The following is a 21,295-nucleotide window of genomic DNA, read 5'->3' as shown; positions in this document are numbered from 1 at the left end:
GAGCAGTATGGTAATTATAAGTGTGTAAAGTGGTACTTTCCCATTGAAAATGAATAGGGAAAAGTTGATATTTAACGGTAAATTGTGCAAATACTGTAAGTAATGTGGAATCAGACCAGATATACCCCGGGAGGCGTGAATTTTTGAAGCAAGTTGAAATCTGAACAGTGTAAATCGGAAGTATTATGTGGGAGTTGTTACACGGCAAAAAAAAAGTGTGGAGAATAAAAATCACAATAACATATGTGGGAATGCTATTCCCACAATAATTTTTTTAATGGTGATGACAAAATATTATACTATAAAAGTGAAATGGCAAATGTGCCACCACTCCTCAGTTCTTAAATCACGTAGTTGAGCAAAGCAGGCGATATGTCAAGCAAGAGAAAATGTTGAGCTTTTACCCAAGCAATCCAGCAGAGCCTCATCCTTTTTCTGCTGCTCCTTCCATGCTGGCTGGGAGGTAGCAGTCCCAGCTGAAGACACATGCAGTCCATCACATGCGTACATTGATGCAATTCTCTATCTGCAGCAGTTTGACCATTATGACCAGTTGAAGTAAACCAGTCCTGCACATCCTGCCTATGTGGACTGACTGGAAGCGATTCACCTCATTCCAGTCTACCTAGACTGGACTGTCCTCTGTTATCTTGACTCCACCCTCCGTTTTTCCTATCAGTGCTCATTTTTACTCCTTTGTGCTGAAGAAGCGAGTATAGATCAAGTTCTCATTCCATCAGCATTTTCAAAGTGCCCGCAGCAGCAGATTGAAAAGGCACACATGGAAATACAATCCCTTCCCGGGTCTGACTGATAAACACTTTGGAATGACAAGACTGACTTTCGTTCCATATTTGCAATGCAACATATCAAAATGTTCCTCTAACCTCTCTGATGCTATACTTCAAGTTTTGCTCCAGCGTGCGATAAAGTCAAGATAATGTCAGAAGTTGTTCATGAATCAAAAGCCATCATGATGCACTTTGTCATGGAGATGTCCCACACGAGACCGCTCTGACAGTAAGAGCTCAAAATTGAAGTGAGTAGGTCTGATCGTCGCCAGCTAAGATATGGCGTATGCCTGATGCAGATGGATGTACTGAGGAACCGAGTCGGATTCAACCAGCAGATAAAACGTGATCTGAGGTCAGTGTATAAAATTGATGCAACATTTTGAGAACAACTTCGTAGATCGCAACGAAGGCTCGCAAAAAAAGACACTCGTAGAATAATAATTTCTGAAGTCTAAATCGCAATGCCTATAGCGGATGTCCCAAAGTGAGTTGGAAAAAAATGCTGATACTGCAACCGCGTGACTTAAAGGTAAACACAGATGATGACACTTTGTTAGATAATTGTGAAATATGTTCTGCTCTTTTTTTTTTTTCAGTGCTCAATTGGTTGATCTGAAAAAAGTGTTCAGTGCGTCATAAGACAATAAATATCACGTTACGATAATTATCACGATATTGTGGGGAGGTTGGCGATATAAAAACTGCAAACAAAATCACAATTTTTTTTTTTTAAAAGGCTTGGCCCATGCCATGTCATTGTCATGTGCAAAGTATAGTATAGAATGTATAGTAATGTGTAGTTTACAATGCTGTTTTCGGCTGAAGCAGACGAAAAGTAATGTTTTTTTTGACGGAGATAATAGTTAATAATAATTAAAATTTTATTGCGTGAATAAACTAACCAACAGAGGGTGCCAGAACTGCACACATGGAATACAACCTGCCTTTTCAACAGATGTGCTGCTTTTAAATATCGTGACCTGATGACCACGATATTGTGGCAGTTTTAATATCGCAATATTGCCGTTATCGTTACATTCCTAGCATCTTTAATTATATTTTAGCATTAAGCTAGCAGGTTGTGATGTTTTGCTTTAGTTTTTCTCATTCTCTCTCTATATTGCAATTTCTTACCGACCATGATAAACGGGTTCACCGTATACAATTTAATATAAAATAGCAATTATTATTCCACAATCTCGTTCATCACTAATGGAATGTACTTGATATTATTTTCCCGTGGAAAAAAATCTTAATAAATTTTCGACCGCAAAGGTTCAACAAAATTATTTTTCTTATTAATTCCACATCTTTCTAAGACAAATCAAAACAAAATTACAAGTGATGACTTCCGTATGAACCATTAATTTCCCGTTTAACAGCCGTTTCTTGTCATCTGCGCGTGAGGAGCGTCAGCACAGACACACTCGAAGAACTCGGAGGTTAACACACACACACAAACACACTTCCTCGGGATTCAGTACCACACACAGAGCAACCAATACGATTAGCCGTTGAAGCGACAAGGACATGATCTTTTACTGGCAAATACTGCCAGCTGTGCTCAAGAGGGTATCCGGCAAATGCTGAAGACAAAACAGAGTAAACCCAGCAATGGTGGATAAGTGGGCAGTGTGTAAGCACAGATGCTAAACAAAGCAAATGTAGCATAAATCAGGAAACCGAGGCCTTTAAATCTTAAGCAGCATTGAGTATTAACTCAAGATATACTCACAGGAACTGGTCCCTTTTTGATGGTTAGACTGGGTGTGGTTGCCCTCAGCGCTCCAGTGACGCCATGGTAGTACTTAAAGCAGACCGGTGTCTCAGCTGTGGGCGGAACATGGCAGATATTGGGGGGGTGGATTTAATAAACTAACGGAACAAAAAAAAGCTACTGTCTACTAGAAGAGAATAAGAGATGCAATATTAAAAAAGCAAGAAAAGATAGATTGTCCCCAACAATAAGCTTACTACATACAATATGTAACATCTGTGCTAATTTCAGTTATCCTGTCTACAGTATGTTAGCATTTTAGCTAGCTGACATTCGTTAGACTAAAATAAATTGTTTGGTGGAATATTTTGGTGTGTAGATGTACAATGTACAACTTAAATGAAAGGTTTTCTAAAGCTATGCTAATTTCAGTTATCCTGTCTGTTAGCATTAAGCTAGCAGACATTCGTTTGACTAAATCAAATTGTTTGGTGGAACATTTTGGTGATTAGATGTACAATCTACATAAAGAAATCTCTTTTAAATCGATGCTTATTTTGTGTATCTTGTCTGTTAGCATTGAGCTAGATGGCATTCGTTAGACTAAATTAAGTTGTTTGGGTGAACACTTTGGTGGTTAGATGTACAATGTATAACTTAAAATAAATGTTTTTTTGAATCTATGCTAATTTCAGTTATCCTGTCTGTTAGCATTAAGCTAGCCGACATTCGTATGACTAAATCAAATTGTTTGGTGGAACATTTTGGTGGTTAGATGTACAATGTACATCTTTAAAGAAATCTCTTTTAAATCGATGCTAATTTCAGTTTTGTTTTTAATTGATTGAAATATTTATTGACAACAAAGCATGTTTACAAACAAACAATGACACATCTGCTGCCAAAGGGATAAAAACACAATAAAAACCATTGTGGGCATCCTGTCTGTTAGCATTGAGCTAGCTGATATTCGTTGGGTGAACATTTTGGCGGTTAGATGTACAATGTACAACTTTAAAGAAATAAGTTGAATTATTTCATAAATTTAGTGTTTAGAGCATGTGGGAGGCTTTAAACTGTTGTTGTTGTTTTTTTACACAACTTTTGGGACCCCCCCCCCCCCCTTGATAAAGGGATACATCAAATATTAATAATTCAGGCAATAAATGTTTATCAAATTAAAATATATTTTGGTCTATGCAGCCCGTGAACAGGAACCACAAAATGAATTAATGAAAATTATTATTTTTCCAGCAGGCTTCTAAATGTAAAGAAAGATATTTTAGAGACAATTTTAGACTACAGTTTGAAACTCAAAAGATTCAAAATGGCAACATTTGTACTCCAGCGCTTTCAGTGTTATGAAAATAAATACCGTACATGTTTTACTTTCAAATAACATTTAAAACATCAAATATAGTTGGCTAGTAAAAGAAAAAAAATATTTTGTTTTTCCTAAGGGACAAGAAAATTGCTGGGAAAGTAACTTACAGTCATTTAAGTGAGAACCGCAGTCGATTTTCCAAACTATTTGTCCTTTGTGAGATCCATTGATGCCTCGGTTCTTATAATCCAGAAAGTTCTCAGATAAAGGCTCATCTGGAAAAAGAGAAAGAATCACTAAGACTTGAATCGGCATGGGATTTGAACCACAGATACCCTAATCACATTTTAATGGTGCTATTGTTGCATCTCTCTTGTTATCCTTTCACTGTTTACCAATCCCAGCTGACTTGGGCAAAAAAATTGACTAAAAACTGATGGGATTGAACCCACGCCAACTGTACATACATAATCTTTTTGAACCACTACAATGATCATGTCTTGATCCATTCTTTTTGGGTTCAATTTTAGGGTGCTGGAAATCTTAAATCCTGGGTCATCTTTATGCCAGGAGGTGTCAGATTGAATTTTCGTTGACCTATATGAGAACGTGTGAACAACCAGTAAGTCTTGCACTTTCCTACTTAAGCACTCTGACATTTTTTTTTTAAATAGTTGCCTATAGCTGTTCTTACATAATTTGTTATGAAACAAGAAAAATGCCAGTGAATAATCATAACATTCTCACACTCACTCACCGACGAGATACATTCCAATCCAGTCCCCAGCGTCCACTTCCTCCTTGATGTCCCATGCGATCACTAGGTCTTCGGACTGGCCTATAGTGTAGTGAGAAGAGCTTACGGTGAGGGTGGAGCGAGTGTCCGGGGAGACCAGGTCAGTGTCACTGGTTGACCGTGACAACCCCAACATGAAGGCTTCCTGGTTCAGACCGCCGACAGCATAGGTGTCTGGCCCATAGCTGTGACGATCCTTACAGCGCTGGCGACTCGGGTTGCTGCGGGTGGGTGAGGCCATAGCCGCCAGGCCAAAAAGGCGATTTTGGTACAGGTTCTGTAATGCAATGCACAGCAAGAACTTGTCAGTTATACAGATAGCATTTTTTTTTAAAAAAGGAAAGAATTCTAGGCTTTTATTTTGAAATTTTGAATTTTTTTGGGAGGTAGGTTTCAATCAGCCAAAACATTTAGAAATTAGGGGGGGGGGGTCTTAATTCTTGGCTTTTATTTAAAATTTTTGAAAAACATGTTGGTAGAGATAAGCTGAACAATTTAAAGTTGGAACGATTTCAATCGGTCAATTTGGGGGGGGGGGGGAATTAGAGTGGGGGAATCTTAATTGTGGGCTTTTATTTTGAAATTTTGAAAACTAATTGTGGTTGGGATCAGCTGTATACTTTAAAGTTGGAATGGCTTAAATCAGTCAAAAAATTGGGAAATTAGAGGAGTAAAAAAACTTAATAATGGGCCTTTATTTTGAAAAATAATTGTGGCTAGGGATAAGCTGAATAGTTTAAAGTTGCAATGGTGTAAATCGGTCATACCATGTCGAATTAAGGGGGGGGGGGGGACAAAAATCTTAAAAAAAAAAAGAATAATTATAATTGGGGATGAGCTGAACATTTTAAAACTGGAATGGTTTAAATCACTCAAAATGTAGAAATTCGAGGGGGGGGGGAAATCTTTGTGTATTCATTTTGAAATTGAGAAAAAACAGATGGTAGTAGGGGTAACATGAACAGTTTAGTTGGAATAGTGTAAATTGGTCAATCAAACGATTCGTGGTGATCTGACCCTGTTGTGATGGTACGTCGTGATTTTTATTATTGTAATCCCTACATACTAACTATGCTGAGCAAAAAAGGAATGTGTTTGGACAAATATGTGCAATTTGAATCACGTGTAACTGAACGTATGGTGTTCCACGGGGTTCAATTCTGGGGCCTCTGCTGTTTTCATTGTATCTGCTGCCCCTGGGTTCCATCTTAAGAAAACAGCCGTGGCTGTTTTAAAGTGCTCTATAAAAAAAAAAAATTTTAAAGAAAAAAAAAGGGTTCAGTGAATGTGCGTAGGAAACTGGTGGGGTTCAGTACCTCTAACAAGGTTACGAAACCAATAGGCTATTGATGTATCCATTTTGTGACATTACCCATGTAGTAGTTGTATCACTTCAGCATGGACACTGTGACTGCAGTTTACTATAGTCGCAACCAAGTAAGACAATTTCCCATCCTAGGATCTTGGATCATGGAATGCTCCAGTTAGAAAGGAGCTTGGGGGCATGGCTCAGCCAGCCTCGACGGGTCAGTTAAATGCTGAAGCACTTTGGAGCATGCAGTTGGTAGAGGAGAGGCAGTTTCTCAGCACGCAAAGCAAAAATCATGCTTTTGCTATTGTCATAACACAACAGGAGAGGGCAGAAAATGAATGTGGATTCAGCCTATGGTTTACTAACTGGATAGATAGATAGATAGAATCTTTATTGTCATTGTAACATGTAAAGCAAACAAGTTGAAATAATATAGCAAAACCTTGATTATTTTTCTCAGGACGAAATGCAGTTAACTGTATTAGCTGAATCATGGCTGGCAGCAGGCAAACGAAAGAAGACGGTCATGGGCGGTAGGTGGTGGTGGGAGCGGGGTTCCAGGGGGGCACACTGACCTTGATACTACAGAGCTGCATCAGCATAATGACCAGTCAACCCAAAGCAGACCAAAACCTGAGGGAAGTGTGAGGAGGAGAGGGGTGGTCGGTTACAAACCACACAACACAAAAGCAGAGGCGGCGAATTAAGCAGGTGTAGATCACACGTTTTTGTGTGTGCTTATGAGAGGGGAAACCATGAAGTAACAATTCATCTTTCTCAGATGAAAAACAGCAAAACACAAATAAAGAAAACATACCTATCACACCCTTCCAAATTGGAAGAGTAAGGCTGATTTCTTTACTTTTGCTGTACTTTTACACTGAACATATTTATCTCAGCATTTATTTCCAGGTCCTTACATTTATTCATATTTGTTCATAACTTTAAAGACAGCACCAAATCATTGGTGTACTAGTGTTGACTAAATGGGTAGATTTTGGCAAAAACAACAACAGTTATAGCCCTAATGCTAACCCAAAAATATTTTAAGAGTAGTTAAAAAAATATAAAAAATAATGGTTAAAGCGGAACAAAGCAGCATTTGGCTTTCGTTGATTATAATAGCACCTTTGAACAAAAGCGGTATTGTTTTTCCTTGAATTTCCCATGAAATCTGGACGTCCAAGGCGTCCGCAGTTCGACTGAATTACATTTTTTCCAGTGGCTATTTTCAAAATGTTTCTTTATACAGCACTGTAACCGTATGTTAACAGCAGACTGTTTTTTTAATATATATATATATTTTTATCTTACCTTCTTTATTGTACACACAAACGGCTGCGACCCCCCCCCCCCCCCCCGCTTGCGTAGCATTAGCAACTAGCAAGTGTGTAGCGTATGTTATTCTGGTTATTCTGTTGTCCCCAAGGGTCCTTTAAGCTGTTTAATGACACTTCCGTTGGTGTTAACTGTAAAACTAAACACACGATGCTAATAATTACATCCACTGTATATTTAAATACAAAACATGCTTCGTTTTTAAAAACATCGCTAGCCTAGCGCTAATGCTAAAATCGAAGGGAGGATCACATTCAAATGCTAACAGGAAGTTAGCATCGACTTCGGGAGTGTTTTTCCTTCAAATAACGAATATCTACACACAAATGCTGTGGGAACACATGCCCACAGGTGAGATAACACTACACAAAGGCACACATTCTTTCCAATGTGTGAAAAACGAGTTATTTTAATATAATTCAATTGTAACTTTCTTCCGTACTCACTTTAAGTGTGTACGCCATGGATGCACGGCACCACACTGCCCCCAAGAGGCCAAAACGCGCAGGAACAGTCAGTATTGAGAGAACCAGTGAACAGAGAATCTTAATAGCGATAGTGTGTGTGTGACACCCATTGAAAAGGAATTGGGGAGGAGGCTAATTTTATGCTTTATATGTATATATATATTTTTTTAATAATCGGAAGATTAATCAGCTTTTTTTTTCTGCCAAAAATCGGTATCTGCCTAAAATAAATGCCCTAATATAATATATTCATGGTACACTTCTTGTGTTGTGATCAGTTTGGGCATGACAAGTTCTGATGTGTTTACAAAGATCATCAACAAAGGAAAGAAAGTGGGCGACCCAAACAAGTCATAACAAATCATTCAGTTTCCAGACCACATTATGACAACCAGTCTATTACGTTCCAAGCTCTGACAAACGATAATAAAATCCATATCATGTCATATAACATTGCTATTGTGAATATAGCGTGTTCACTTAAGATTATTTTCAATGACCGATTAATATCTGTATGTGGACCATTTAAGTAAGCTTGGAAAAAAAAAAACATTACAGTACGATGATGATAATGTGTCTGTCACTGTCTGGTTTAAAACCAGCTATCTCCACTTTTTGAGGGCTTGATGAAAAGACGCTTTACACCGACACGCATTTGGCATCATTGATCTTTCTCTAAGTCACGAGTGTCCATCAAAGCAAAGCCGCAGATGGTGCCGCCCACTTTGTTTGGAAGAAGACGGACTTGAACGTCAAGAGCCACTTGCCATTATTCTGATTTATGACTCCTACTGCCTACATACAACCTTGGATAATGACTCGAATGTTTTGAGCTGAGGATGGACAACACGGCTCTAATTGCATTGAACTAAGTCAGACGGGTTCACGCTTAAGTCAAAATTTGGTGGCAATGTAAGCCTATTAACTCCATTCACTGCCATTGACAGCAATAGACGTCAAACATTTATTTGAACTATTTCTATTAGTTTAATTAATTTTTTCCATTTTGTTAACAAGAGTATGAAAGCCTAGATTTTTTTTACATTTAGAACAGATATAATTTTTTTTGATTAATCGTGAGTTAACTAGTGAAGACATGCAATTAATTACGATTAAAAAATTTAATCGCCTGTGCCCCTAATTTTTTATCTTTTATTTTATTTTATTTTTAATAATCTCTTCTTTTTTTTAAGAAAAGATGATTAAAAATTAGGGGCATCAGGCGATTTAATTTTTTTTTATCGTAATTAATCGCATGACTGCACTAGTTAACTCACGATTAATCACAGATTTTATATCTGTTCTAATAAAATAAAAAATTCTAGGTATTCATACTCTTGTTAACAAAAGTGGGAAAAATGCTAAACCAATATAAACAGCTCAAATGAATTTTTGACGTCTATAGCCGTGGATGGCAGTGAATGAGTTGATAATGCTGATTTCACTGAGCTTCATTGAGATGCCTTTGATTTAAAAAATCGTCTTTAGAGGAACTGTTTCATTACACATTCCATCCAATCAATTAGCAAATTGCCGCATGTGCGCGACTACACGCAAATGCTAAATAAGGACTTCCTGATCCATTCAGGTTCAAATCCCCACAGTCCTCATTAGTCTTTTAGTATCCCATTATATGGGTGACACAGCCAGTTACACTGACACACATGTCGAATTCTCCAGGGAAATATTCAGTTGTCCTTCGTTGTTCTGAAGTCCCCAAGATAAACTCGTATAATTGCCTTCGAGATGACATAATTATTCATTGAGCACACATGCAGAGCAGGCAGTATAGGAGACAGGAAAGCATGCAGGAAATGAAATTATCTCCTACTGCAGCTCAATAATGATCTCCAATGGTTGCCTTTCTTCAACTCTTTGTTTACACTAAAGATGAGTAACTGAGGTTGTCAGCCGATCATTGCTGTCCATATGGACTGTTGGATACTGTGGATGCTCCACTTCACGTGAAGCAAAAAGTGCTTGAAACACAACCAGTTATGAATTTTATTTAGTTGTTTGACTTAATTTCTCAGCCTTCTTTAAAATATATCGTAAAATACAATTATTGTATAATGTTTTGAAGTGTTCTGTCCTAATATTTGTTTAGCCTACAACAGAGAGAAAAATTGGTAAAGTTCGACCGATATTTACCAATTATTGTTTTTTCGGTATTTATTTGAATGTTGTTGTCACGTGATAATAAAAAATAATAATTGAAAAAAAGAAACAGAAAAAAAAATCGGCTGATTTTTGCCAATTTCACGTAAAAAACAATATGCTCATTTTGAGACGGGAAGCAAAAACTGCTTAAAAAACAACAATTAGAAAATTGGATCTGTAAATTCAGTTAAGAATTTATCATTTATATTCAGTTATGAATTTTATTTAGTTGGTTGACTATTTCCCAGCCTTCATTATAATATATAGTCAAATAAGCTAAGCTAAAATAAAAATATAGTATAATGTTTTGAAATGCTCTATCCTATTTGTTTAATCTACAACAGAGAGAAAAATCGGTAAAGATCGACACATTTTTACAGATTTTTCTTTTTCTTTTATTATTTAAATGTCCATTTTTTTATGTTGTCATGTGTTAATGTGCAAAAAAAAGAAAGAAATAAATCTGCTGATTTTTGCCAATTTCTAATTGTTTGGGCTCTTTATAATACATGCAAGTTAACTATTATTATGATGTTCTGACTATGGAACAAATTTGTTTTAAAATGAGAAAAAATTGGAACTCAAACGAAACTCATTCTCCTTTTGATTGTGTCTGTCCGATTGTATACGTTACTCATTTGCGACCGTGTCTGAAAGTCCCGACTAATGGAGGAAGGTTAGCCATACTTCACTGCTCCACACTCCTCGGCGCACAGCGGAAAAATGTTCCTTTCTTGGTTAAAAGCTGACTTTTGTAAAGACATAAAAGCTCGTAGCCTGCAGTCAGAAATGAAACCTCAAGACATAGCTGGATACATTTATGAAATGAGGAGTGCATATAGCAAGCGGATTCAACAAACTTTGACAATCTGGAACTAAGATAATCGATATGAACAATAATTTTACATGTTGAGTTATTGGTGGCGTGCTAGTCATATATTAGCAAGAACAGCAGTTGGTGTCAAATTGACAGCGAGGTGAAAGTGTTATTTTGGCGAGACAGATGATCAGTTTGCATGACACCAACGATGACATTTTTCACACAAAGGAATAATGAGTGTTTTTCAGGTCATGTGTTGCTCCAGCGTTTAAGAGGATTTAAAAAAAAAAGGGGGAATCCCCAAACAAAAGAGGGGGAAATCCCAATTTTACAATAGTGTTATCAAAAATTACAGTCTCCGTTTAAACAAATAATTAAAGTACTTGAAAGTAAATTGTTACTTTCCATCGTTGTCCAATAATATGGTGTTGTATTAGTCTAACATTAATTTTCCTCATTGACTTTGTAATTAAAATTGGGTTTTTTTAAGGATTACTTTTTAACATCTGGGGACTACAGATGCAAAATAACCTTTTGGTTAACTCTGCCCCATTTACAGACATGCTTATTAATGTGCATTGTGCCTGTTCAGCAGCCAATAAATAAAATATCATAAAAGTAAAATTAGGACAGAGTGGGACTGAGCTAAAATCCTTGGAACAATGTTCATTTCAAAGATGGATTTTTTTTTTTTTGCTAAAGTTACTAGCTTCACAAATACAGCTTCCACAAATATAATATCTGTGGGTCATATCAGAATTAGAGGACATTTTCAAGTATGACATTTTTGTTATGATTTTTGACACTTGACTCAACATAAATGACATCATCAAGCTAATTGCGCTAACCATGGCTACACTGAAGTCTGCTTCTGTTTTTTTTTTTAAATAATATTTTAAGCTATGATTGAGTGTGTCACTTAAACCAATCAACCTATGTTCCTCATATGATCAGGAAAAAAGCAGAATAATAACCAAGCTTTTCTTTTGTTATTAAACAAAAACGTTTTTCCTGATCAGTTAGCATAGCAGCTAACAGAGCTACGTAATCTTGAGCAAAAACTTTAGATTGTTTTCATCCCTTTTACTGTAATTAGACTACAATAAAAATTTCATTATTGTCACCTTGCTAAAATAAATAAAAAATATCACAAAATTAACCAAATACTGATTAATATTTTATTTAGTAATAATTTAATTTCAAGGGTCGAATTGAATTATCTGTAAGGATGTACTGGTAGTTGAAGAGATGTTTAAGGCAAAAGATAATAATAATATATTTTTTCCAAAAGGTCATTATTTGAAGAAGGTGACATTATTATTCAAAATAAATTTCCTCTTTCTTTACTCATTTGGAAGCAGGATTTATTCAGCAGGGTACCAAAATGTATGCATGACAAATCTCATAAAATGTGACTATGCCTATTTTATTTATTTATAAAGAAAAAAGAACTGTCATAATGCTTCGTTTCTGCGGTATTAGTGTCACAGCACAGCCACGATTAGCCCTCCCTCAAAACAAAAGGTATGAATGAAATTCTTCTCATAATCGATCCATTATCGTTACTCCTTTTGAATGTTATTCGGCATGTCATTGTTTCTCCGACTAGAAGACGATGTAACATGCAAGCTAACGGGCGCAGTTGTGGGCCGAGCCTGCATCATCTAACGTTACACAGCAACAATGGTGACGATCGACCTACCTGGGATAAAATAACCTGAGAGTGGATCATTCTCCAGATGCGGATGTGAAAACCGGAACTGGTACACGCCGACTACTTTCCATCGAGCTCCATTTGGAAGAGAAAGACTGAAAGATGAAGGGTTGATGACAAACACGAGAGACTGGAGTCACATCCTTTCCTCTTCCTCTGGACCAAAGTCAAGTGGGACTAAACGAGGAATCTGTTTCCTGTTATAACAGCACTCCTCGTCGACACACTTGGAGAAATCTACTCAATATTTTAATAAAAAACTAGTTTGCGTAAATATACGTCGTGTGTTAACAATGTCGTCAAAACGTGTATAACCAGGGAGATAAAATTGTACGCGAGCGACTGGGCCTGCGCTGACGAAGTACGCTATTATTTTGAAAGTTTCGTTTTTGGCAAGACTGTAGATAAATATGGGTCACTTGATACAGTGGGAGCAAAGTGCCTCACAGCCAATCAGGAAACGCCCCCTCGCCCCTCCCAACGCTTCCTCGCGTCATCATCTCCCAACATCATCATCACCTCACCCGGTCTCGAAATACACAAAGCAACTACTACTACTACTACTACTACATATAATAATGATAATGATAATGAAAAAAATATTGTTGTATTCAAGACAATTTATTCTACTCACTGCAAATATTAAATACAAAAATGTGTGTTTCCTATGAAATATCAATAGGTCTTTTGATCTGCATTGCTATACTCGCACTTTATATTGCTAACAACTCTACTTTGAACATTTGTATGCATAGTACAGAATGTCCTAAATTAATCTAAAAAACACACACCTCACAACCAATCAGGAAACGCCCCCTCGCCCCTCCCAACGCTTCCTCGCGTCATCATCTCCCAACATCATCACCTCACCCGGTCTCAAAATACACAAAGCAACTACTACTACTACTACTACTACTACAGATAATAATGATAATAATAATAATAATGAAAAGATTATTGTTGTATTCAAGACTATTTATTCTACTCACTGCAAATATTCAATACAAAAATGTGTGTTTGCTATGAAATATTGATAGGTATTTTGATCTGCATTGCTATACTCGCACTTTATATTGCTAACAACTATACTTTGTACATTTATATGCATAGTACAGTATGTCCTAAATTAATCTAAAAAACACACACATCAGTTTGGGTTAAGTTTTTAATAAAGTAAAATAACATAATTGTATAACATAATACAGTGAAACCCTGCATATTCACAATTCAAAAATGATGAAATATTCCACTGCACAGATTATTTCGGCAGTAACATTTCATGTTTTTTTTCTTCATTTATAGAAAAAAAAAAGTTTTCGTGCCTATAGGCCAAAAACAGAATTCATCTTTGATATACACTACTTGGTATATATATATATATCTTGTCCTAACCCCTCTTTAAAATCCAAGTCAATACCTCTAACATGTGTTTCACTGAGTAACCTATAAAATAAATGAAAAATAAATGTGAAAATTTATGTCAACGTATACTGTAAATGCACATGCATTTTCAAAAAAAGAACTGACTGATAGTATGTGAGCATTTTGAATTGCTTTTCTTTTCCCACCGCTATCAACGTTGACACATTTTATTGATGCAAAAGATGCGCACCGCCTCTTTGATCACTCTCAGATTAGACACAGCAGGGGGGTGGGGGAGGGGGGGGACTCTGCCAGTAAACCGGGTTACAACTGCTAGACACCATATTTCCTTTGGTATCAAAGAGAGCCACTAGATATGAATAAAGCACTTTCGCTTCACTACCAGATCAGCATATTCCTTACAGAGGCAGTTCATTTGTTCCTGTGTGGATCCTGCGAGTCTCCTCTTATTATTAGAACATGAACAGATGTGAGTTGTACTTTTAGCAACTGACAGAAGTCTGGTTATTCACAGTCGTCAATTACAGCGGCGAACCGAGCGGCCGGGTCTCTGGAGGCACCTTCTGGACAGACAGTTTATCCGTGCTACTTTTGTTCCTGCATTAATTCCATTATCAGCCGACAAGCAAACTGCTGTACATTGTTCTCAGCGTGACAGCTGCACGATATTTTAATTTTGATATAGCAGTCCTTGTTTCCGTTATTGCCAAGGGAATTGCAATGCAATAACTTCATAGCGGGATTGCACTTTTTGTGTGGGCGAAACTTTGATTGAAGGGGAAAAGGGAAATTGCTTCCGTGAATGTAAATGAGCACCCGGCATTTACATCTTCCGAAGTTGGCTGCACTTGTGGTCCCCTGATAACCACCTGTTTCGCTGTCATCCCACCCCCTCAAATGATCTCCTATTCCCTTTCAATACTCATTTCCACTCCCTCTACTTTGCCATCCCTCACGTCACCCGTCTCCTCCAGACATCATCTCCTCATCCTTATGCTTATTGGACACATTTTCATGGGCCCAGCGGTGGCAAATTCAGGTCCAGAAAGTAAAAACCCTGCCACAGTTTGGCTTTAGCCCCTTGTGCTAGCTAGCTAGCGTTCTAGCAGGTAAACGAGCACCCGGGGAGTTAGCTAGGAAGATCACTAGCTAGTACATGGGGCTAAAGCCAAACTGTGGCAGGGTTTTTACTTTCTGGATCTGGATTTGCCACCTCTGCTGTTAAATTTATGAAACTTTTTTTTTTTCACCATGTGTAGGTTTTAAACATCAATTATGTGGTTATGGTTCACTGTGATGCTTAATTTCCCCTCTCAAGGGGGGCGGCCATTTTGCCACTTTGCTGTTGACTGAAAATGACATCACCGTTGCTCAGGTAACGACCAATCACGGCTCACCTGTTTTCTAAGTTTAGTCATGTGCAGAGGTGGCAAATCCAGGTTCAGATAATAAAAACCTTGCCACAGTTTGGCTTTAGGCCCTAGCTAGCTAGCTAGCTCCCTAGCAGGCAAACGAGCACCCGGGGAGCTAGCTGGCTAGCAATTGGGGCTAAAGCCAAACTGGCAGGGTTTTTACTTTCTGGACCTGGATTTGCCACCTCTGTTCATAGCCCTATTAAACTTGAATTGAGGAAGCTAGCGAGCTCCCTACGTAGCTCCCCGGGTGCTTGTTTACCTGCTAGGACGCTAGCTAGCACAAGGGGCTAAAGCCAAAGTGTGGCAGGGTTTTGACATTGTGGACTTGGATTTGCCACCTCTGCCGCTGGGTTTGTGAACTAAACTGAAGTAGTAACCTCATTTAGGACTCACATGCATTTTGAACTTGCAGTACCACTTAAGGGAGTCTCTCGCTGCATTCTGTGTTATTTCTAGCCATGTTTTCTCAACAACAAAAAAATCATGAATTGTAGATGACAAAATCCCTTCAGATTTAGACTACTATCTATTTCTGTTTTTTTTGCCATATTTTTTTCACAAAGCTTCTGTAGAACTGTGATTCAAAATACACTCCATATATACAGTTATGTACAATCTGAACCATTTTCTCTATTATAATTTGCAAACTGACTCAGAAACAGAAAGCATCTATACTAAACCGCTACCATCATATGTGCCCTGTAGGTGGCAGCAAGGTCCAGCATATTCATTTGATCACTTGCTACAAAGACGGATCATAATAAAAATAAATATCTGCGATCAATAACGATAGTTAAATGTCTTCCCTTTGCCCTATATGACACACTGCTTTGTGGAAACCAGTTAAATAGCATTTGAATTATGCTGGTAGTGAACATACAGTACATGGAAACATTGATCGGCTTTCTTGCAATAACAAAAAAGTGAAAGAGCTTCCATTACAAAGATAATAAGCTCCTCCAGGAATTGATTGACAATATTTGCTAAAATGACAGCACTGGTGGAATCTCAGGTCAGGTTCCTGGGTTATCTCTATCCACATTCAAATTAGGTTATTTGAAGACTCAAAATTGTCCATAGGTGTGAATGTGAGTGTGAATGGTTGTCTGTCTAAATGTGACTTACACTTGACCAGTTCAGGAGAGTCTTATGATTGAAGGTAATTTCTCCCATTTTCTGTGGGCAACAAATAAATAAATAAATAAATAAGCCATGACTTAGACTTCAGAGAGTGTTGATTTACCTGGACACATTATTATCGCATACTACCTGGCCAAGGTTCAGCATGTGAACACTGAACAAAATGGGTCCCGGGATGGAGCCCCGGGGGATCCCACAAATCTCTGTTCTTTTGTCTAACCAAACGTTTTCGATTGGAACAAAGTACTTCCTGTTCTCAAGTTAGAGTTAACTACCCAGTCCTTTCACCTCTAATAAGATCAAATTGATGGACTGTCAAAGGCAGCACTCAGATCCAAAAGGACTAAGATTGAGATTGTACCTGCATCAGTGCCCAGACAGTTGTCACTGCGATGAGGTCTGAAACCTGACTTGAAGTCTTCCAGTTTATTCAATAGCAGGGAAAAAATATATCCATAGCTGTCAATAACTTTCTCAAGGACTTGACCTAAAAATGTCAGGTTTCAAATGTTTTTTTCAGTATAGTGGAATCAAGATTTGTCTTCTTTAGGAGACAGTGTTTTTTTTTTTTTTTAATAACTGGATAGGATTTAAATGGCAATTAAACTAACTAAATGAGTAAATTGGTTTAACAAACTGCTCAGTCAGCACAGATTATTATTCATCTTCTTTTTTTTTAACTCTAGTCGACAACAAGTAGCTCAGTATCAGTAGTGTGAAATTTAGAGATTTATTGAAAGTTATTTTGCCATCAAATAACATTGCTAGATGGAAACAAGTTCTAAAGGAAATGGAGCTGAAGTTTAACATGTTCAACTTAAATATTCAAATATAGTATTAATACCTAAAACATGTATTTAAGTACTGTCACTTGTTTTGCGTCGCAGTGGGAAGGACGAGCTTGGGCTGCTGCCGTCTCGATGTTGTATCCCATGCCACCTGTAGGGGGCAGTGTGGTCATTCTGTCCTCACGCCTGTCATTGCATTCTGCCCACTCCCTCCCTTAGTGTTGAAGTATTGAGAAGCCTTGCTGTGTGCTCTCTGTAGCATCATGTAGTTCTATCTATCTGCCTCTGTCATACCAGTGCGGAATCGTGTATTTACATAAGGGGATGTGTGTGCGTGCTTCTGTATTGCTTCGACTTGTCTTTGCTGGCCAACAGCAGCAGGGCAGACAATCTGCTGCATTGTGCAACGCATATTGTAACTCTAAGCGCCCTCTTGCTCTCCTCATCCATCTGCTGCTCATTCCTTTATATTCATCTTGCACTTTTTCAATATATTTTGGTGGGAGGATGTGATCAAACAAGGATTTCTACATCTGAAACAATTTGGTGTTATGCATTTTTGTCTTGTGGGCTCTGTGCTGGCTGTTTGTTCCACTTTGAATTCCTTTATTTGAACACTTTTTACAATTGCAATCAAACTTTCCAAAAGTGGTTTTTTTTGGTTTGATTTTGTAATTTTCAAACATATCAATACTATACGGTTTCCATCAATGTTCACCTTCTATTTTTTCCCCAATAACGCAATATATATTTTTAATTGCTTGTTATGTACTTGATTGAATCATACAATTTAGGTGAAATTAGTTTCGCACTGGACCCAAGGCTAGAACATTTTTTTTATTTTTATGCGAGTTTCCTATTACATCATTTATCAATTTTCGGACAAGGGAACAATTTCATGTAATATTCATGGTTCCAGAAACGGGCGCTAAATGGCTTAATGCTCCCCAATGGAGAAAATTGATGATGCAATATTGATTTTAAAAAATGGAAGCTCCCCCTCGTGGCTGCAGAGAGAAATACAAATAAAAAAAAGTAAAAAGTTGTAGTGGTTGTAGGACACATAACTATGGATAACTGACCACAATACTGATGGTGATACCATGTTGTTTGAACCCCTGTCCCTTTACAGCCCCTGCATTGCTTACTAGAACAAATGAAGCTTAGTAAAAGTTCAGCCAGTAAGACCATCTCCTTGTGAATGCCCTCTAAGTCACAGCACAGTTTTTTCCACTTTCTCTGCTACGGTCCATTAGTTTAGTCGCATGTATTCCAATCACACTCTAACGTGCTGCCCTTTCAAGCCAATTACTTTTACGCTGTCACATTTATGTGTTATCTCTCACTTTGCTGCTGTTAAACCATCATGACAGCGTTGTGAAAACTGTGACCCTCCTCCGCCCACACACCACCTCAACAGCAGTTCCACAGCTGTTAAGACCTTCGGATTGGTTGGGCTTTCATGTAAACATTGCTACGCTAAGTTCTAGCTTGATCAGGTGTAAATCAGAGACCAGAGGTGGCAAATCCAGGTCCAGAAAGTAAAAACCCTGCCATAGTTTGGCTTTAGCCCCTGATGCTAGCTAGCTTCCTAGGAGGTAAACGAGCACCACCCTAAAGATAGCTCCTTAGCTGGTAAACGAGCATCATGGGAGCTAGCTAGGGAGCTAGCTAGCATCAGGGTCTAAAGCCGAACTGTGGCAGGGTTTTTACTTTCTGGACCTGGATTTGCCACCTCTGGCAGAGACTGGAATAGTTGACTATAATTACCATTGATTATAATTACGTATCATCTAAGCTAACTTCTTGTAGCCTTTCTGTGGCGTTTCACATTTTATGTTAGCATGATGCTATTAGACTTTTGTTATACGAAATAATGTGATCTTTTTGGACATTTTTGGTATTTAAACATACAATGCTTTATTCACATCTCAGGTTTACAGTAAACTTGGAGAACTATTTTCCCCTTTCTTGAAAGAAAGAAACAAAGAAACAAAGAAAGAGGAAAATATTGTATTTGGAAAATTTATTTTTTTATGGTCTCTCTGTATTTCGGCTTTTTACCTGCGGGTAGGTCCGGAACATATACCCTGTGATAAATGGGGTTCACTGTACATATATCAGCTATGGGAAGTTGAGCTCCATCCACATTATATGGCATAATGGAAAAAATGCTTGGAAGAATTTTTCTGCTCAATACAACACTGGCCGTGTAGAATACAGAGAGCCCCTTGAAAAATACATACCGTATATTTTTTGGGCAAGTAGGCTAATCAATATTTTTTCGCAATTTGGTCAAATTCCCTATGCTACTTCATAATATTAGCTAGCTATCTAGCTATCATCCATCCATGGCCCATACTGTTCTCTCGTTCTTATTACTCATGTTTGTGTTTCTTGATTGAACGCAGAAATAAACCTGCTACAATTGATGAATTATGTTTGGACCTCAAGCTCAACAAAAACAACAACATTTTAAACCACTAAATTTACCTGACAGCATTTTCCTATTATGAAACACTTCTTTGTCTTTGTTGCCATGCATTATATATCAGTCATGTCAAAATTTTCCACTCAAAAGATTCTCAGCTCAGTTTATCAAATGAGACGACACAGATAAATACAGCCACAATTTCTCAGAGATCATTTCTTGCACTAGATGTGAGCACTCTTGTAGGGAAACTATTATTCATGTTCTGGTGCAACTACACACTCACAACACATGAAATAGGAAAATTAGATAGTTGTCCTTTACATGCCTGGGCTAGAACATCTCCGGAAAGGATGTTGAAAATGACATGACACTTGAAGTCGGGTCAATGAGTCTTTCTTGACTGGTGAGAAAGAACTACGATATATATATAAAACCTTCTGAAAGCCAGGAACTGGAAAACTTTATTATATTAAATTCATTGACTAGACAGCTATTAATTTACTGTACAATGGTACCTCAAAAGGCAAATAGCATTAACAAAGTCTCCATGGGACACTATAAGCAAAATTATATTTTGGAAATTAGGTTCTATTTCTGCCAATTATATTGAAAATTGATTGGTGATTCTAACCACCACCTGGTGTACATTAGTTTTGCGTTTGTGTCACCAAGAATGTTAAAATGTTAATCAAAATGGTTTATGATGCTAACAGTTTGACACTACAAAATCAAAGTCAATCAACATTTCGAATATACAGTGATTCCAGTTTGAGTTATCTTAAAGTTAGCTTAAAGGTTTAAATGTGGCATCAGTTTTCGCTTCCGATTTAATCACATAAACAAGTTGTAATTTAAAATGTATGGTCACTCCAATTTGAGTTAGCATAAAGTTAGCTTCAGTATTTGTTTCCATATTAATAATAATAACAACCTACAAAAATCAAGTTATGATTTTAAATGTGTGGTAGCTCCAGTTTGAGTTAGCTTAAAGTTAGCTTAAAGGTTTCAATGTAGCATCAGTATTTGTTTCCAATGTAATAACCTACAAAAATCAAGTTATTTTAAATGTGTGGTAGCTCCAGTTTGAGTTAGCTGAAAGTTAGTTTAAAGGATTAAATGTAACATCAGCTTTCGTTTCCGATGTGATATCTTACAAAATCAAGTTATCATTTGAAATGATTTTCCAGTGTGTAAAATGCATCGTTGGTGTCAATAATACAAGGATGTGAGTTGATTTAGCTTTGATTTGAATCGCCTTGTTTTGCTGAAAACCGAGACCATGACTCCAATGCAAAAATACTTCTTCTGAAGTACATGTTACATGAAACACTTGTATTAAGATGTGCTTGAACAAAATTCTGAGCCAGATCCTTAAGCACTGCCGCCGTTGTATTTTAACAAGCCCACACGCTGGTAAGAGGACATAATCCTCTTTGAGGAGGGCACCGCGCTGTACTTCCTGGCGATCTCTTCCACTATTTTTGATCCCCAGCGAAGTGAAACTTGTTTTAAAGCTCGTAAAGTGTTGCACTCTGCTCTCTTTCGAAACATTATATATCAAGATTACTAATGGAAATATTCTGCTGACTTAATTCAGATGATATTATACTTAGCCGCACCCTTTTTTTGATGGCTAGATCGAGATATAAAAACTGCGACGTGATGTCTTTCAATGGGATGGCCCAGTTCGGAC

The 21,295-nt window shown here is 37.4% G+C and overlaps 1 protein-coding gene across 3 annotated transcripts in view; it reads right to left on the bottom strand.

Moving 5' to 3' along the window:
• hecw1a (HECT, C2 and WW domain containing E3 ubiquitin protein ligase 1a) overlaps positions 1 to 12,585 on the bottom strand; it is a 34,766-nt gene extending 22,181 nt beyond the window's left edge. For 2 of the 3 annotated variants that reach the window (XM_086066048.1, XM_086066050.1), the window contains exons 1-4: positions 12,431 to 12,585; positions 4,593 to 4,908; positions 4,003 to 4,110; positions 2,530 to 2,624 (exon numbers count right to left, since the gene is read on the bottom strand). In XM_086066048.1, coding sequence (XP_085922174.1) covers positions 2,530 to 2,624; positions 4,003 to 4,110; positions 4,593 to 4,908; positions 12,431 to 12,460 — 549 coding nt within the window. In that variant the 5' untranslated portion in view covers positions 12,461 to 12,585. Of the gene's footprint in view, positions 1 to 2,529; positions 2,625 to 4,002; positions 4,111 to 4,592; positions 4,909 to 6,518; positions 6,577 to 12,430 lie in introns of all 3 variants that reach the window. The other variant, XM_086066049.1, reaches the window with a different exon arrangement.
• Positions 12,586 to 21,295: the final 8,710 nt, after the last annotated feature.

Source organism: Leptonotus elevatus, chromosome 21 (genome assembly GCF_054856555.1).
Source record: "Leptonotus elevatus isolate MCC_2025b chromosome 21, RoL_Lele_1.0, whole genome shotgun sequence".
In the NCBI taxonomy this organism is placed as follows: domain Eukaryota; kingdom Metazoa; phylum Chordata; class Actinopteri; order Syngnathiformes; family Syngnathidae; genus Leptonotus; species Leptonotus elevatus.
The sequence above is the reverse complement of the archived record's forward strand: the minus strand, read 5'-3'. Positions and strand labels throughout refer to the sequence as shown.